The sequence below is a fragment of the Phoca vitulina genome, unplaced genomic scaffold (genome assembly GCF_004348235.1).
Source record: "Phoca vitulina isolate PV1807 unplaced genomic scaffold, GSC_HSeal_1.0 scaffold49, whole genome shotgun sequence".
Classification (NCBI taxonomy): domain Eukaryota; kingdom Metazoa; phylum Chordata; class Mammalia; order Carnivora; family Phocidae; genus Phoca; species Phoca vitulina.
In genome coordinates this window covers 12,232,490-12,250,570 of record NW_022589752.1, presented here as the reverse complement: position 1 = coordinate 12,250,570, position 18,081 = coordinate 12,232,490, and the positions used below count along the sequence as shown (strand labels likewise).

Below are 18,081 nucleotides of genomic sequence, written 5' to 3'. Positions count from 1 at the left end.
TCCCCAGGTTGTTAGAAGACCGATCAGGATGTTTTAAGGGGTTCTCTCCCTAGCCTCCCACACCTATTAACTTGGCATTCCCACACTGGCCTGCTCCCCAGCTGCAGCCCCCAGGCCAGGGTTAATTCCTTACGGATGCCTGTACCCTAAATAAAGAAGCCTCGGTCAGAGGTCGCCCCAGACCGGGAGGGTGGGGTTTAGAGGTCTCGGGCGGCCCGCGCCTGGCCCCACCCAGGGAGGGGGCGGAGCGTCTCGCGGCCCTGCCCCGCAGGCCCGGGGCGCACGTGACCCGCGGCCCCGCCTCCCGCCCGCTCCGCAGCGCCAGCTCGGCAGGCGCGGGGCGTGAGTCTCGACTGAGACCCGCCAGGCTCCAACTCCGCAGCGCCGGAGCTCGGCGGGCAGCAACTTTCTCCCCGGAGCGGCCGCGGCGGCGGCTGCTGCCGTGGCAGCCGGAGTGGGAGCCGGGAGGAGGAAGGCGGCGGCCGTAGCTCCTGCCCGCTCGGGCTGTCCAGCCCTCGGAGACCGCCGGCCCGCCGAACCTCGCCGCCCCCCCGGGAAGTCCCGGGCCCCTGCCCTATGTCCCGCAAGGCGAGCGAGAATGTGGAGTACACGCTGCGGAGCCTGAGCAGCCTCATGGGCGAGCGGCGCAGGAAGCAGCAAGAGCCGGACGCGGGGAGCGCGGCCGGGGAGCGCAGCCTCCTGGCGGCCGCCGAGTCGAGCGCCAGCCTGCAGAGCGCGGGCGGCGGCGGCGTCGGGGACCTGGAGCGCGCGGCGCGGCGGCAGTTCCAGCAGGACGAGACCCCCGCCTTCGTGTACGTGGTGGCCGTCTTCTCCGCGCTGGGCGGCTTCCTGTTCGGCTATGACACCGGCGTGGTGTCGGGGGCCATGCTGCTGCTCAAGCGGCAGCTCAGCCTGGACGCGCTGTGGCAGGAGCTGCTCGTGTCCAGCACGGTGGGGGCGGCCGCCGTCTCAGCGCTGGCCGGCGGGGCCCTCAACGGCGTCTTCGGCCGCCGCGCCGCCATCCTGCTGGCCAGTGCCCTCTTCACAGCCGGTTCCGCGGTGCTGGCCGCGGCCAACAACAAGGAGACGCTGCTCGCCGGCCGCCTGGTCGTAGGGCTTGGCATCGGTGAGTTCGTGCTCTGCGAAGGGCGCCCCTGACCCTGGTCGCTGCATTCCTTTTGCCCCTCTGGGGTCCCCGTCGGGGCTTGCTGGCCCGGAGAACACTCACCTTGTCTGGTCCCGAGAGCCCATCTGTTTGTTACTCCGGGCTCTAAGGCTCCCGCGGAGGGTGGAGGTGGTGGTGTTCTCTCTGGGCTCCCTGGAGCCCACGTGGAATCTTCGATCGCCCACGGACAAGTGAATCCGCGCGATTGTTGCATGTCCTAGCACTTCTAGGAACCCGAGTCATTACCTTGATCCAGCCCTACCTGATGCTCCTCTAGACCTTATGAGGGGAGGGTCTCTTTACTGTATTGTTCTCTATTTTTTACTGCTAACCCCTTTCCTTTCTAGGATTCCAAAGTCCGAACCCCATCAGTCTTAAATTCCCAGTAAGATAATTTTTAAAGTTAATCAAGTGATCCTGGACTGTATTCTTTGCTACCGGTACTCTCTTTCTCTGGTCATTTATCTTTAGGTGGAGTATTATTTTTCCTCTCCTTTTGCCTTTAAAATTGTATTGTCTCTTTCATATTTTTCGCAAATGAAGTCCTTCTGTTTTTCTAACTTTTTTCCTTTAAATCCATATCCACCCATTCTCCTTTTTCGTTTTGCCCCTCTTGCTTTCCTGTTGGGAACCAAATTATCTATTAAAGGTCATGTTCACTTATTAAATTCATTTAGGAGCCACTTCCCCTGTGGATAAATGCCCAGCAAGATAGATGTTTGCAATTACTTCAAAAATGAAAGGATTAAGGTTCCCCGGGCATTGATTTTTCACCCTGGTTGCTGAGCAGGGGAGGTACAATGGCAAGTTCTTGGCAGACGGAAGCTATTTGGAATGTGCTCGGTATTATTAGAAAGCACTTCTGAGGGAACGTAGGGGGTTGAAACATAAATCTCACTAGTAATTTTTCTAAGACATGCTGCTGATGCTTTTTAAATGTTTCATTTTATAAGTCAGTTTGTTTCCTTTAGAGTGCTGTTGAAGTAGTTTCCCCCCCCCCCCATGGCTGGGGCTTGATGAAAACTCTTTAAACCTGGGACTCGTTAGGTTTGTCCATTCACCACTTGACATCTTGTTTTTCACCCCCTTCCTTGTAGTCTCTAAGGGGAAGCAAGCCCCATTTATACAATTCTATGTTTAGGAACCATGAGCCTGAACTCCAGCTCACTGCAATTTATATCCAAAATCTGTCATTGCTGACTTTCCTTTTGTTTCTTGGACTGTTAATTAGTGAAGCAGGGCAAGGCTCTCAGTAAAATATTAAGTTGGCACATTAAAGTCCAAAATGACCAAAAAGTACAGCTGAAATGAAGCCTCTTTGTAGAGGAAATACCTGTCCCTTCAGGACCCTTCGATAAATAACTTGTGGTTAAAGTCAAATGATCAGGATTCTTTTCTCCATATTCTCTGCTTGGGGCGCCTGAACTATGTTGATTGTTTCTTCTGACCTAGAAATAACATCATTTTAGGCGGCAAGATTTGTTCAGTAAGAGTGAATCTTGTGATTTTGAAATTGAATAGTATTTTGCATGGTGAATGAATAATGTTTTGCAGCTTTGAATGAAGCTTCCTAGAGTTTAGGTGTGGCAAGTATTGGTTATTTGGATACTCTGTTTACTCTTTATCTGCTGGGAAAATTGAGCCCCTGTTGTGGGTAAGGTCTCCTAGATGTTGTGAGCAGCAGAATGGTGAGGAGGATTTAACCCAGTAAGAGTAGCAGGGTGGGAATAAAGCCAGGTAGAACTTGCTAGGCTCCATGAGAAGGTCTCTCAGGGAGAGAGGGCTGATGCTTTCAAAAAGGGTACAGTTATCCTAACAGAGGGAAGCTGGAAGCTCTTCCTCATAGAAATGGTATGTTCATACGTGAGTAGTGTTTTAACAGAGGTGAAGAAAGAACCTTCTAAGCCAGGGGATGCTTGGGGGAATAAGGTGGATGTAACAAAGAGGATGAAGCAGGAGGTAAGATGGGAAAGGTTGATGTGCGGAACTGCAGACCCCTGTGTATCCCACAGCCTCCTTCTGTGGCACCTGGGCTGCTTGTCTGTGCATCCCAGTTGAGACATGGTCCTGATTTAGTCCTGGTGTGACCCATCTCCTCAGAAAGAAGCTCTTAGAATAGATGCCCTGATACAAAGTATCCTAAAAGTTTTCTTTACTTATAAAATGAGGAATGCTAAAGTCATAAGCAGGCTTTGAAATAGACCACATTTCGAATTAGGATTATGCAAAGCATGCAGTTGTACATGTAAAATCCTTAAAACTCACAAAGATTACTAACCTCCCAAAGGAGAAGTCACAGTTATTTTTAGTTACAAGGAAATGGGTCCTTAGCAGGAATTTTTTGGGGGAGTTCGGGAGGACGCTAAATCCGTTTTTCTTGCTTAAGTACACTAAATCTGGGTGAATTTCATGCTACTTTTTTTTGGAGTAAATTTTATGGGAAGTGGGAAGGGTTTTTGTTTTTGATCCTTTTGATACTTAGTAAATGTTGATGAATAACAAAATGTGGCTTTTGCTATTTTTTTTTTTTTTTTCCAGGCAAGTTTGCAGTGGTAATTTCTTTCACAGATTTACCTGTGGTAAATATAAAGCCCATGGGGACAGGGCTTTTTGTTCATTTTGTTTACTGATGTGTATTCACAGCCTATAGGAGGCCCTTACTGATTGGAATAGTGAGCAGAAACATTAAAAAAAATAATTCCACTTCTCTGGGTACCACTTTAAGATAGGACTATTCTTTAAAAAAGTGTTATTATCAAAATATTTGAAAGGCCATCTAAGGGTTTTATTTTCTAATACTTTAATGCAATCATTCATTTATATATTCAACAAATGCTAATTAAGCTTCCATTATTGATTCTGTCAGTTTTGGGTAGGCAGGAATTAGATAAAAATCCCACCCTGGAGGTGTTCATTCTCTAATAGAAAAGGACCATCAACAAACAATTAAAATACAATAGAAGTTTCTCTAAGAGCCAGAAGAGTAGGCAGTTGATTCTTTTGGGGGGGAAAAGTAAATAGAACACATGGGAGGTTTTACAGAAACATATTTAAAATGGAGTTTGAAGAGTGGGTAGGAGTTCAGCAGATGTAGAGGTAGCTGGGAAAAGAGCTAATATTTAGTGCTTTAGTTTCTACTAGGCCTCCTGCATTACTTTCCATATATTTCATTTAATTCTTCTAACTCTGAAGTAGATGGGAAACATCTACTTCAGGTCCCCTTTTGCTGGATGTAGAAACAGTCTATAGCAGTTAAATGACAAGGTCACTGGTACAAAGTCAGGATTAAAAAAGCAAAGACTCGGAGTCTTTTGCTTATATTACTCTCCTGGGCATTTAAGGTAGCATTAACAGCAAGTGTAAAGGCATAAAAAAATCAAAGCAGTATTTGAAGCATAGTGGAAGGTGGTGATGGGGGCTCATGAAAGTAGAATGATGTTTGGCGGGGGGCGGTGGGGGGGCTATGCTGAATAGGGATTATTTGGCAATGCCTATACAGGGACAGTCATGGGAGGTTTTTAGCTATAAATGATGTGATCAGATTAAGCATCCTTTGTATCTGGTCTTTTTTCTCCCCGCCCTTTTGCTTTTAAACTCTTATTTTCTTCCCCAAACCTTCTTGCCTCTTTGAATTTTGTAGTGTTAGAAATTCTTTGTGGAGATGGTTACTGCAGGGTGGGTAAAAGCATAGCAAGTGGCCATGAATTACTGGAGTAGGAAGAGTCTGTGGGGCCTTCAACAGAAACCTTTGAAATAGATAAAGATAACCAAGCAGTACAGTGTAGTTGTTAGTCTGTATTAAAAGAGTCCGATGGTGAAAGAAGCATCAGAAATTGGGTATTAGTGTTTGAGTTAGTTTAAGGATTCAGTTTTCTTTTTACAACAAAATCAGCTGACTGAGTGCCTGTTTGATTAGGGCATTACTTTAGGCTTTTGTTTTCACCAGAGGTTCCTTTGGTTCCTCTGGTTTATTTTGCTCTTGTCTTGAATTGAGTCCTGGGACCAGACTGTCTCATTTAGTCGTTTCTCCACAGTGTTGGCATTTACTCTACTGCTCATTATAAGCAGTGATTTAGCGCCTGTGTAGCAAATATCAAGAAGTGTCTAAATTCAGATATTCACCAGTATTCAAAACCTTTACTGAGAATTGACATATTAATTTATACAGCACTGGGTTTGTTAAATTAATCTTAGGTCTGCATCAGTTTTTCCTGTCTCAATACTCCCTCTACTGGAACACAATTTTTGGCTGCATATTGCAGCTGTGATCAGTCTGCTATAACCCGTAGAGTAATATTTCTAAAAATATAACTTTTTTTTCAAATAGCATTTTGAATTCTTTGATGCAAAGCAAATGTAAAATCTTGTTTGATCAGAAACTCATTCAGTACTGAGATTAATGTCAATAAAGAATTTAGGTAAGCAGGGCTAGTCAGAATCAACCAGATTTTTAAAATATCAGCTGATGTGATTTCATTTTTGTTTTTTGCCATCAAGGTTGTTTTTCCTACTCCCTGCCACCCTCCACCTCCCACTTTTTCTTTCAGTTTCATCTTTTAAAGCAGGATTTCTTTGTTGGATTTACCAGCATGAAACTGACATGTAAAGTAAAACTTTATTTCACTTCCTCTGTTTCCTTGTCTCAAACAGGGTGTATGTATGTGCCACGCCCCCTCCACTTTTCTGTCTGGTGGCATTGACATTGCAGAGTTGACTGAGGATTATGACCTAATTATGTTTGCCTAGTAGTGTTGCAACACCGTCCTCCAGTGAGTTGTCAGTAGGATGACAGAGAAGTCTGTTAACATGAGTTCTATGAAGTTGTTCACGTGACTTCAGTAGAAGACATTTCTTTTTCATCCATCCATATTTCTTTCAATTTTTTAAGCTCAAAGTCAGAACCCAGGCTAAGTTGACTGCCTTGGCACTGATGTTTTTGGCTTTAACACATCTGCTGACATAGAACCTGCTGGTAGGTCTCAAATAGCAAGCAGCCTTTGCCTTCTTACTGAAAAGCCCAGGAGGCTATTTTCCTTACCTTTTTCTGATCAAATCTGGTTCCTTTATGCATCCTTTTTGTCTACAACTCTTCTTATTCCTCTTAACTTTCTTTTTCTTTTGACCTTCGGAGTAAGTTGTAGCAACACTTCTGTGGAGAAAACTTCCGTTGTCAGGAGGAAAATCTGTACTCACCAGAAACCCAAAAACGTCTTTCCCACATTTAAAATTTAATTTCCCTGGATGTAGAGACAAAAATAGCCAAGTTTTATAGATACTTCTCAGCTTTAGCTGGGAGTACTGCATGCTTTACACTTAAGGCTTTATTGGGACCACTGTTCGGAGTGGTGTGGTCTGGAGTATGTGTCAGAAGCCACATGGCAGGAATTTCATGTCACAGTGCTACAGCAGTGTCCCGGGAGGGGGGGGGGGGGGGGGGCACCAGTGTGTGGTGGCACCAGCGTTCTTCTTTACCTGATCTCATCATCTCTGTCCTGCCCTGGGGGGAGTCTCAGCAGTCACTCTGCAGGGCAGAATGTGAATGGGCAGTCGATTTAGCTGCCAGTGCGCTGGAAACAGTACCTAACGCTTGTTCCGTGCCAGGCACTCTGCCCAACACTTTGCATATATCCACGTAATCTTCATAATAATCCAGTGGGACCATATGATTTTTTTTTTCTTTTTACGATGAAGATGTTTAGGCAGAAAGAGAGGAAGTAATTTTCTCATGGTCACAGAGCTCCTGAGTGGTGGTGCCTGAGTTGGCTCCCAAGAGGTCTGGGTTTGTCACTGCTCGGTGACACTGTTGCTTCTCTCTGAAACTAGCATAATAATTTTCCATGATATTAGGTGGATGTTACTTTTAAAATCTAAACTTTTAAAATGAGTTCTTCAAGAGTACAGCCATGGCGTATCAAGGAGTGGCAATGAGGAAAGCAAAGTTGGTTAGGACGTTTCTTTCCCGTACTAAGGACGTGTGACCAGGGATGCCTGTAATCAGGACTGTCATGTTGCACAATCCAGGGGCTCCGTATTCACTATAGAGGGGCTGCAGTGAAAATAGGCCCTGGGAGTTGGACCACATGGAAATACTGCCTGTGGTACAGCAACTAAGATTTTAAAAATGGCTTTTCTGCTTTTCCCTTTAAGCTTATGATCTCTTTTTGGAATGGGCTTTTCCATAACATTCTCTCTACCCCTCGTCCCACAGCCATTTGCTGAGTGATGACTTTGTTGAGTGCTAGAGAGACTAAGATAAAAATAGTCCCTGTTTTTAAAAGACTTAAGTCTACTGGGAAAGACAAACATGAGAACATAGTGATGTGTTGTTAATCCTACGAAAGAAGTATCTGTAGGATGTTGGGCACCTGGGTGGCTCAGTCAGTTAAGCATCTGCCTTCGGCTCAGGTCATGATCCCAGGGTCCTGGGATCGAGCCCCACATCGGGCTCCCTGCTCAGCGGGAAGCCTGCTTCTCCCTCTCCCTCTGCCTGTCATTCCACCTGCTTGTGCTCATGCTCTTTCTGTCAAATAAATAAATAAAATCTTAAAAAAATAAAAGTATCTGTAGGATGTTTACTCATCCTTCTAGGTCCAGCTTTATCATGAAAGCTTTCTTAGTTGGCCTCTGCTAAACATTAATACTTTTCTCTGAGCCATGTTTATGGCATTTAACTGCATTACTCCTTGCAATATGCCTTTTGGCCGTGGCTCTTTTCTGCTGGTAGACCAGAAACTCCTGGTGTTAACTAATAAGGTGTTAATAGTGTTTATGTCCTCTAACTGCACTCAGTACCAGACTTTCTATATATTAAGCTCTTAAATGTGTATACTAAAGAATGTAGATAAAGAATATATGTGGGAGCGCCTGGGTGGCTCAGTCCGTTAAGCTTCCGACTCTTGGTTTCAGCTCAGGTCATCATCTCATGGGTTGTGGATCAAGCCCCATGTAGGGCTCTGTGAACAGCAGGGAGTCTGCTTGAGGATTCTTTCCCTCTGCTGCTCCCCCACTTGCTCTCTCTTGCTCTCTCATATAAATAAATAAATCTTAAAAAAAATATGTAGACTGAATATGTAAAGCCAAAGAATGCATAAATATAATTCTCAACAGGATGTTGCTATAGTTGAACACTTAGAAACCTCAGGTACACATTTAATTGCTGCATTGTTAATTCAGAAAGTGGAGTAGCACGGTGAAGCGTAAGGCCTCTGGTCCACACTGCCTGGGCTTACACCCTGGCTGGCCCCTTACAACCTGGGTGGTCATGTTAAATCTTGTGCTTCAATTTCCTCATCTGAAGAATACCTGCCTCATAGGGTAGTTACGAGGATTAAATGAGTTTATCTTATAAGTTGCTTTCATGGTACCTGGCAAAGTAAAGCATCACTGTTTGTTAAACATTCACATGTAAGCTGTGTAACCCTTGGCAAATTCCCACCATGCGCCTCAGTTTCCACATCTCTAAAGTGAGTGTTATGATTGCACTTAGAAAATAGGGTTGTTGTAGAAAGTACATGAGCTCGTGCATGTACAAGTACCTGGGTATCAATAAAATGGTAGCTCTTGTTATCAGGTGTAGACATCTCTGTCATCACCCCACCAACATTTTACAATCAGGGAAATAAAATTATTATTAGATTTTGATGTTTATCATAACTATTAACAGATGAGTAAAAATTCCACAATATACATTGAACAAATCTGAAAGACAGAATGAGTAATGTGAAAGCAGAACGGTATTGTCTTTCAAGTGTTTAATTTGCATTATGTAAGATCTAACAAGACAGATGAAGTTTTGAACTAGGTCTTGGAGAAGGTTATAAACATAGGTCGTCTGAGAGGAGGATACTTTTCTGGTGGGGGAAGGGAGAAGTGATAAATATAAAGCATTGAGGAGAGCAAGCAGTTTTTTCTGGCTAGGTGTAGGGCTTGAATAAGAAAGTAGTCAAAATGTGAACATATTTGTTAGGGTATAATCTTGGCCAGTGGTAAGAGACCAGTTGGATCTGTGCTATTAGATATGTCTATAATGTAATACTTCATATGCCTGTTTGTAGACAAAATAGTTCAGTTCCCAGTGGAAAAGATATATCTGCCTTTTTTTTTTTTAAAGATTTTTATTTATTTTTTGACAGAGAGAGAGACAGCGAGAGAGGGAACACAACAGGGGGAGTGGGAGTGGGAGAGGGAGAAGCAGGCTTCCCGCCGAGCAGGGAGCCCGATGTGGGGCTCGATCCCAGGACCTTGGGATCATGACCTGAGCCGAAGGCAGACGCTAAATGGCTGAGCCACCCAGGCGCCCCGATATATCTGCCTTTTAAGAGGCAAAGAATGAATAGTTTTAATAAAAACTTGAAAATAATAGCCTTGGAATAAAAAGAATTTTAGTAATGGAAGCTTTCATATGAAACTCCATTATCATATTTTTGGGCTTAGTTTATGACTCCATGTCAGGAACTCATTCCCTACAACAGAGAAAATTGGAAACTAAAATTGTGTGCATCATATTCAAGGACTAAACATGGACCATTTAATGTTTGGTTAGCAAAGCTTGTAGTTTTGAAAGAAAAGTATAATGACTGAAAATGAGTTGCAAGCACATCTAACAGTAGACTTCACAGATTCTTGAAATGCAGGCATCATTATAAATTAATATTAGGCTAAGATCTGAAGCAGTTGCTGCCAAGTCTACCTAATTCTAATACTTACTATAAAATCATAAAGAAAATGGCTTCTGATACTCCTCCTTCCACTGTTTTTGGACCAGTAAAATCAGTGTAACGTGGCCATCCATGATTCTGTAGGTAAATAGCATGTCTATCTCAGTGGTCATACAGGGCCCACAGGCTGCCTTGCGTGCCCGGCAGTGAAGTTGGTGAGGCTGGAAAACATGCAGAAAACACAAAACCGAAAACTGTTCCCATCCTTTCTCATGCCTGTTGAATGAAAGCTTTTTGGGAATTCTTACAGAATCTTTCATTTTACTCACTCCTATGTGAGGAAAATATGTAGAATTTTGGGAGTTCACTATTCTTTCTTGTACTTGTCTCTTTTAAATGATTTCTGATGTTAAAATTCATCCAAAGAACCTAGAGTTCTAACAGTATGTCATTTTTCCTTGAATAATCTCTCTTTGAAAATCCCTAATCTTCATTTCCTGGGGTGTAATGCTTACTTAAAGGCAGCTTATTAGAAGTATTATAAAAAGTCAAAATACGGTAGAGAGATCCTGAAGCAAAGCTCATCCTTTATGCCTATGTGTGCATGTGTTTTATGTGTATTCACTCATTAACCAAGAAGGTTCGTATTTTCCATACTTCAAGCGAATTAAAGGAAGTGTAGAGAGGTTTGATAAATTAGCACTGTTAGTGACAGTGCTGAGATTCAAATCCAGGTTTCTGATCAAGGACCAGTGTGTGCCCTACCTCTCCATTATATGAAAAATCCAGTTCTTGATTGTGAAAGCTAAAATAGTCACAGTATATTTCCTAGGTTAGTAGATGGATTTAATGTACTTCATGTAATTTAATTACGTGTATGTAATTAAAATCCTTATAAGATACTTTGTAGAATTCCAAAAATGATTGTCAAAGGAATGGTGATGAGGTTGGGGGTACAGTAATGAAAAACTAGGTAGAAATTACTCCAAATATACAATACATTGTTATATGGCATCATAATACATTTTTAAAGCCAGAAAAGAGATGAGTAGAACAGAATGACAATTTCAGCAATAGATCCAGCTCTTTGGATTTAGTATTCAACAAATCAGATAAGACAACAGGTAAAGAGTTATTAAGTAATTGAGAAAAAATAATATGAATAAAAGTGTAAATGAAATTTATTCTCAATATAAGATATGATATTAAAGTTTAAAAAAATAGAAATGGAGTGATTTTCTTTTATCTTTATCGGTGATATGGTTCATTATATTATAATTCTTAAAACCTTTAGAGCTTTTAAAAGCAAGGTGACAGATTGGAAAAATATTGTGATACATTTATTTAACAGGAAAAAATATGCTCATAGCATATTAAATAGACTGCTTAGCAGCAAAGTAAATGCAATTAGTAAATAAACTCTTAGAAAAGCGTTAAACCTTGTTAATAATTTGAAGTGAAAATTAAGGTTACATCATACTTACTAAATTAGCAAATTAGAAACAACTCAGCTAGTTGTACCCTAGGAAGAGCTTTTCTGGTTGGAAAATAAATTGGAATAATTTTTTAAAATTTTTACAATTTTCATTAAAGATTTTATTTATGAATTAGAGACAGCTTGCACATGAGAGAGCACAAGCAGGGTGGAGGGGCAGAGAGAAAGGGAGAAACAGGCTCCCTGATCCCAGGAGCCCAGGATCATGACCTGAGCCGAAGGCAGACACTTAACCAACTGAGCCACCAGGTGCCCCTGGAATAATTTTTTGTAGAGAATATTATACATAATATCCTGACATGTTTAACATGTTTCATTCATTTGTTCTTTTGTTCATTAATTCAACAAACCTATTCTGAATTACTGACATATATTAGTACCAAATTAAACACTGGATACAGAAGTTAATAATGTGAGGTCTATGCTTTTGGAGTTCATTTGTAAACTGCTATTTTTGGATCTGGAAATTTCACTTGAGGGATTATAGTATAAGGAAATAAAAGAAACTCATTTTGCATGAAGATATTTATAGATGTACAATATGTAATTTTAAAAAACTGGGGGAGGGGCACCTGGGTGACTCATTCGGTTGAGGGGCCACTCTTGATTTCAGCTTGGATCATGATGGAGGGGTCCTGGGATCAAACCCTGCTTGGGGCTCAGTGGGAATCTTCTTGAGGATTCTCTCTCTCTCCCTCTGTGCGCCCCCCCCCCCCCACCGCTTGCCTGTGCTCTCTTAAAAAAAAAGTTGGGGGAAAACCTCTGAGTGCTTAGTGATTAGGAAATGATTATGTATGAACATTACATTGTCATTAAAATGAAACCATGAAACCACATGCACCTGGGATACATACAAATCCACAAATAAGCAACCCAAAGAATAGAATCTGATTAACAACTATATAAAAAATCATGGCTGGACTTGGAGTTTGAAAGAAGGCATAACATTGTGTATGTAGTTAACATGTGGCAAAATGGGTTTTAAATTTTGTTACTGTTGCCTTTATTCATTATTATAGCTTTACCTGGAATTCAGATTTTTGTTTTAAAATACACAGATACGTATATAACAAAAGACGCTGGCAACAAATTTTTTTCCAAATGAGATTTTTACCTCTTATTCTATGGAATAAAGTTTTTAAGAAATGACAAAAATGTTATAAAGAATCTAATCATATGAGAGTTGCTTTAATGTATTTTCCCCTTAACTTTTAACTCCTTGCATGGATTAATAAGACTCCATGATATGTGATGTACATTTCTTGGATCTTGCTATTTTATGTTTCCCAAGAAAGTATGTTGCTTACTTTATCACTGGGAAAAATAGAAACAGTCAGAATGAGAACATCCCCAAAGTCCCTCATCTCCTCTGCATCCTCAGATGTCCCTGCCTGCACCTGCCAAATGCTCTGCTTTTCTTTCTATTCCCATGAATGCACTGTCCGTGCTCCTGCCAAGTGCAGCCTCTCACTCATGTCTGAGAGCTCATCTCTCTTTCCTGTTCAAAACTGTTATTCCAGCTACTTCCCTCTTTTATTGCATAAATTTTCCCTTTCTACTGAATCATTCCCATAAGCATGCACAACTCTTTAAAAAAAAAATCCTTTCTACCTCACTTCATCTTTCGGTTACTGTCTTGTTTACCTCCATTTCTTTACATGACACGGTTGCATATATTCCTTCTCTTCGGTTTGTCTCTTCTCATTCTTTTGTGACCCCTTTCCAGACAGGTTTTGCCCTTACCACTTCACCAGTGTTGCTCTTGTTAAGATTACCATGCCCTGTGTCATCCCAGAAACAGTTTTGGGGCCTGATCCTACTTGACCTGTTGTAGGCATTGGACAAACTACATCATGCCTTCCTAAGGTACTTTCTTTGGTTTCAAGGACACCACCCTCTCCCTCTTTTTCCTTAGGCTGTTCCTTCTCAGTCTCCTTTGGAGATTCTCCCTCATCTTTCAGAACTCTTACCTTTGGCAGGCCCCTCTCTTAGAGCTGGTGGCTCATCCTTGGAGCTCTCCTCTCCTCTGTTCTCATTTACTCTTTTGTTGCTTTTAACCTGGCTCATGCCTTAAATGCCTTGTGTTTGCTGACAACTATCTAGAATTTCAGCCCAGACCTCTTTCTTGATCTACAGACTCTTGAGCCCAGCTTCTCACCCAGCTTCCTGTTTTGCCCCCCATCTTCCACATACCAGGTGAGGGCATTCTTGGTGTTTGAGTCCAGGCCTTGGAGTCCTCCTTGACTTTTTCCCATGTCCTACATCCAATCTGCCTGAAAATCTTTGAATCTATCTTCTAAGTAGGGTCTATTTTTCCATCAGTTCCACTTTAATCATCCTGATCTAAAAGGACATCTCTCACTTGGAGCCTTGCAAGTCTCCTAACTGTTCACCCTGCCACTTCCTCGACACCTCTGTCTTCTTTTCTGCACTCAACAGCCAGAGTGATTCTTGTAATATATAAATGAGATCATGCCACCTCAGTGCTAGTCAGAGTGCTGCCCTCCGTGGCTCCCCAGCTGTCTCAGGACAAGCCAGGGGCCTGCAGCCCTGCACTATTCTGGTCTCTCCCCGTTCCTTCTTTGACCTTCTTCTTTACTACTTTACTCCTGCTCCGAGCTGCCCTGGCCTCCAGGAACACACATGTTATCCTCCCAGACCTTTGCACAGTCTAATTCCTCTGCTGGGAAAACATTCCCCGCATATCCACACCATTCCCTCATCTGTATGTTTCCATGGTTGTCTTGAGTTGCAGCCTCCCGCCCCTGGTACTTCCTACCCTATTTTTATTCCCATTTTTGATTATTTTTTTTACTTTTTATTTTTTTCTCCTTGCTTTGTTATTCTGTTAAGTTTTTCTCTGATATTTATGTTACTTGTTTTCCTCCCCTAGAATGTAACCTCCATGGAAGCAGGTTTTGTTTACCCCATTCTACCAATGCGTAGTACAGTGCCTCGCACACAGTGGTTGTTCAGTAAATGTTTGCTATGTAGATAAAAAACAGTATAACTCTGGTGAGTAATTTTTGAGCTGAGATTGGATTAATGTATGCATCAGAGATGTCATGTCATAGGAAATTTGTGCTGTGGATGGGGTTAATGAAATGTTCTCTAGGGTACTTCTTTTTTTTTTATTAAAATTTTAAAGATTTTATTTATTTATTTGACAGAGAGAGACACAGCGAGAGAGGGAACACAAGCAGGGGGAGTGGGAGAGGGAGAAGCAGGCTTCCTGCTGAGCAGGGAGCCCGATGCGGGGCTCGATCCCAGGACCCTGGGATCATGACCTGAGCCGAAGGCAGACGCTCAACCAACTGAGCCCCCCAGGCGCCCCGTCTCCGGGGTTACTTCTCATTCATGTCTGTGGTTTCAAACTTTTTAAAGTAGTTGGGAAAAAATCGATATTTTTAAGTCCATTTAAGACATTTAAGCTTAACCTTGTTCTCAGTACCTGGGACAAAAGCAAATCCTTCATCAGGCTTGCAAGTCTAAAAAATGGAAGTGGACTCATGTTTGAAAAATAATCAGAGACTCTCGCGGATACATTTAGGGTAACTACGTTGACACGTGATGGCGGAACCGACCGGAGTGCAAACTTGGGACGTGGTACGTGTGCTTCTCTGCTGTCACCAATGCTCCAGCGTCTGCTCGTTCCTGGCAGGGAGGCTTGTGGGAAGAGGGATGATGATGACTTAGTTGCATCTGTGTAGTTGAGCTTGGAATTAAAGCAAAATGGCAGGGGCTTCGAGAGCCCTATTTCACCCCTACTGTAAAGAGGCCTGATCAATTTTTCCTGAACTTCAAGTCATCTCTGATTCCAGTTTTCAAAATTCAGTGCATCTTTTTCCTGGAGAATGCTGTGTTTGGAATTTGAATCTCGTCTCGCTCTTTTCTTAGTCCTCAGTCCGCATTTCATGTTCTGTAACAGAGTGAAATCCTGGTAGTTTAGGATTTAAAGAAATAAAAGCCACTTTGTTTTCCATTATGGATCTGGTTGTAAGTTTAAGGGAGAAAACATATAGGCAAGTGTACTGTGTGATAAGTTTTGAAAGACGGTATTAAATGTATGGAATTTTAAAAATAGGTATCATGATCTTGACGTTGCTCTGATCCTTCAATGTTATTTTGATGTAATTCTGGATATGAAAAGTGGGGCTATGATTCAAGCAAAGCCAGCTTGTGACTCTTCATAGCAATGAAGTGGCATGATCACTGGTCCAAACTGTGATAACAATTAAACAAAATATCAAATTGTGCTATGAATACCTGGCTTCAGCCAGATTTTCCTGTTTACCATTCTATGAAATTTTTAATCTTGTACACCCCTTTAACTCTTGCTACACGTGAAACCATTTTTGTTATCCCAGACATACTTTATTACACCTTTCTCTATACCACTTCTATTAACAGGTATGGTATTTACCTATCATTGAGTGAGGTGTTTTTCTATAGGAAAATACGCAAGGCCCCGTGGTACAGATAAAGTCTGCCTGGAACTAGCAAGTCAGGCTTTGCAAGGAACTTCATAGGGTTCTTAGGTGGGTCAGTTGCTAAGTACTTTCTGTTAAAAGTTTAGTGTAGGGGCGCCTGGGGGCTCAGTCCTTAAGCGCCTTCAGCTGAGGTCATGATCCCGGGGTCCTGGGATCGAGCCCCGCATCGGGCTCCCTGCTCAGCAGGAAGCCTGCTTCTCCCTCTCCCACTCCCCCTGCTTGTGTTCCCTCTCTCGCTGTGTCTCGTTCTGTCAAATAAATAAATAAAATCTTTAAAAAAAAAAACAAAACTTAGTGTAGTTCCTAGTACTTGGTAAATGTTCAGTAAATATTAGCTATTAATGTTCTTGTTGTAATTGTGTTTTCATATGGTTCTGTTCTCTATCATACTCTAAGTTTGAAAGGTACAGAGACTGGTCTTCTGCCCACCCTTTTTTAAAATCCCTGTAGCCTACCAGATCGAGTGCTGGAACCTGTGTTTGACTGAGTGAATTTTTACACCCAGTTTACCTCTATTGTAGACAGACATCAACATCTTAAATTGGTGAGCAGACTATACTGAATAGGTTTTCCTGGCACGTTAGTAAGGAAAACCTTCTGTAGGGCTATAATTTGCATGGTAGTATGAGAGCAGATGGACGAGTTACCTAGTTTTACATCCATAGATCCTGGCTAAATGGAGAGAGAAAATATGAAATTTTCATAGTGTGATTTGAACCTTGAAATATAGGACTGGACAGAAAGCAATAGAAGTTACTCCATCAAATTTATGACATGCTGCTACTCTTTGTTGTCGTTAGTTGGCCAATTTTAACTTTAATTGCAGGTCAGGCTTTTGTTATAGTATACAAAACTCAGGATTCTAACAATACACTTTTATTTTTAGATCCTATTTCCAGCTCCTCCTGTGAAATAAATAGGAACAAATGAGTGGTACTTTAATAATGTCAACATAAGTAAACTCTAAAGAATCTAATGATACTCTTATGAATGAATATGTCTTGTCAATATTTAACTTACTGCACAAAGTATGATACATAAAGTGGAATTAAGGGGCCTTATCTGATATAATACCAAGTTTCTACATGTATACCTCTCTACCAGGAATGTCTTAGTAAAGATTGTGTGGCAGTAATTTCATTTGCTTTTTCATAAGGTAATGTAAAGTAGCTGCAAATGTAAACGTCATTATTTCTTGTGAAAGAACAGATGTTGAGGTTGAGGAAGAATTCATTTTTAAAAAATGAGCTCCTTAACCTAATTAAGAAAACCATGAATGTAAAGAAACACATAATTTTGTGATATTCATTTGGTAATTACACAGTCATTTACTTAATCTTCATTTGTGTAAGAGATCATTATGTTCTGGAGCATTTTCAAAATTATATTTTTCTAAATATAACACCCATTTTCAAATATTTAGATGTATTAAGCATTCAGAATGGTAGTTATTAATAAGCATTAAAGCTTTGCATATAGATAGCTACTGCTTTGGTTAATAGTTAAATTTATTTGCTTTAAGTGAATAACTAGCAGACTTAATCCAGCTTGGATTAAAGGAATTTGTAGACGGGAACTCAAAGCCACTGTCAGTAATTTTTTTCTTTTTTATTACTAAGAGAGTCATGAAGATGAGGTATCCAGAGATAAGACATAATAGACAAACAATGCCTTAATTGTTCAAAAGGGAATGAATTCTGGGAATTATAGATCAACAGACGTGACATTGATTTCTAGCAAAATTATAAACTATTAAAGTTAAGATTTGGAAGCATTTAGAAGAGTCTGATATTTACTAGGAGCTTTTTTGGGGGGTTCACTTAGGCATATGTCTTATTAAACCTCATTTTTTTTTTCTTTAAAGCATTGCTGAGTTGGTAGATTAGGGAAATTCTGCAGGTAAGGAATTTGACATACTCTTCTTTCATTTAACATATTTAATAGAATATCTACTTTGTACTAGGTGGTAAACAAAACAAACTGTGTTAATTCCATGGGGGATAAAGACAACAAGTAATGTCTGAAGTCTGGCAGAGAAAAAAAAGACATGACTTAGTTGGATGCTCTGTTAGGATTGAAGAGTAGGTCCAGAAAGAGGTCTCCAGTGGGGTGCAACCTAGAGCTCATGCCTAAATGCTCCTTGCTTATCAAATCTGGGGAGCCCAGAGCAAGCTAAGTGGCTGTTAGGCTTGATAACAGAGTTAGTATTCAAAGTATTTTCGAGATACTAGAATGCTCTTGAAAATCAAGAAAAATTAAAAATAGCAGATAATA

The 18,081-nt window shown here is 41.4% G+C and overlaps 1 protein-coding gene across 1 annotated transcript in view; it reads left to right on the top strand.

The window, feature by feature from the left end:
- Positions 1–302: 302 nt before the first annotated feature.
- Positions 303–18,081, top strand: part of SLC2A13 (solute carrier family 2 member 13) — a 361,603-nt gene continuing 343,824 nt past the window's right edge. The window contains exon 1 of the mRNA XM_032432696.1: positions 303–1,126. Within this exon, the coding sequence (XP_032288587.1) occupies positions 577–1,126 (550 nt within the window). The 5' untranslated portion in view covers positions 303–576. The remainder of the gene's footprint in view (positions 1,127–18,081) is intronic.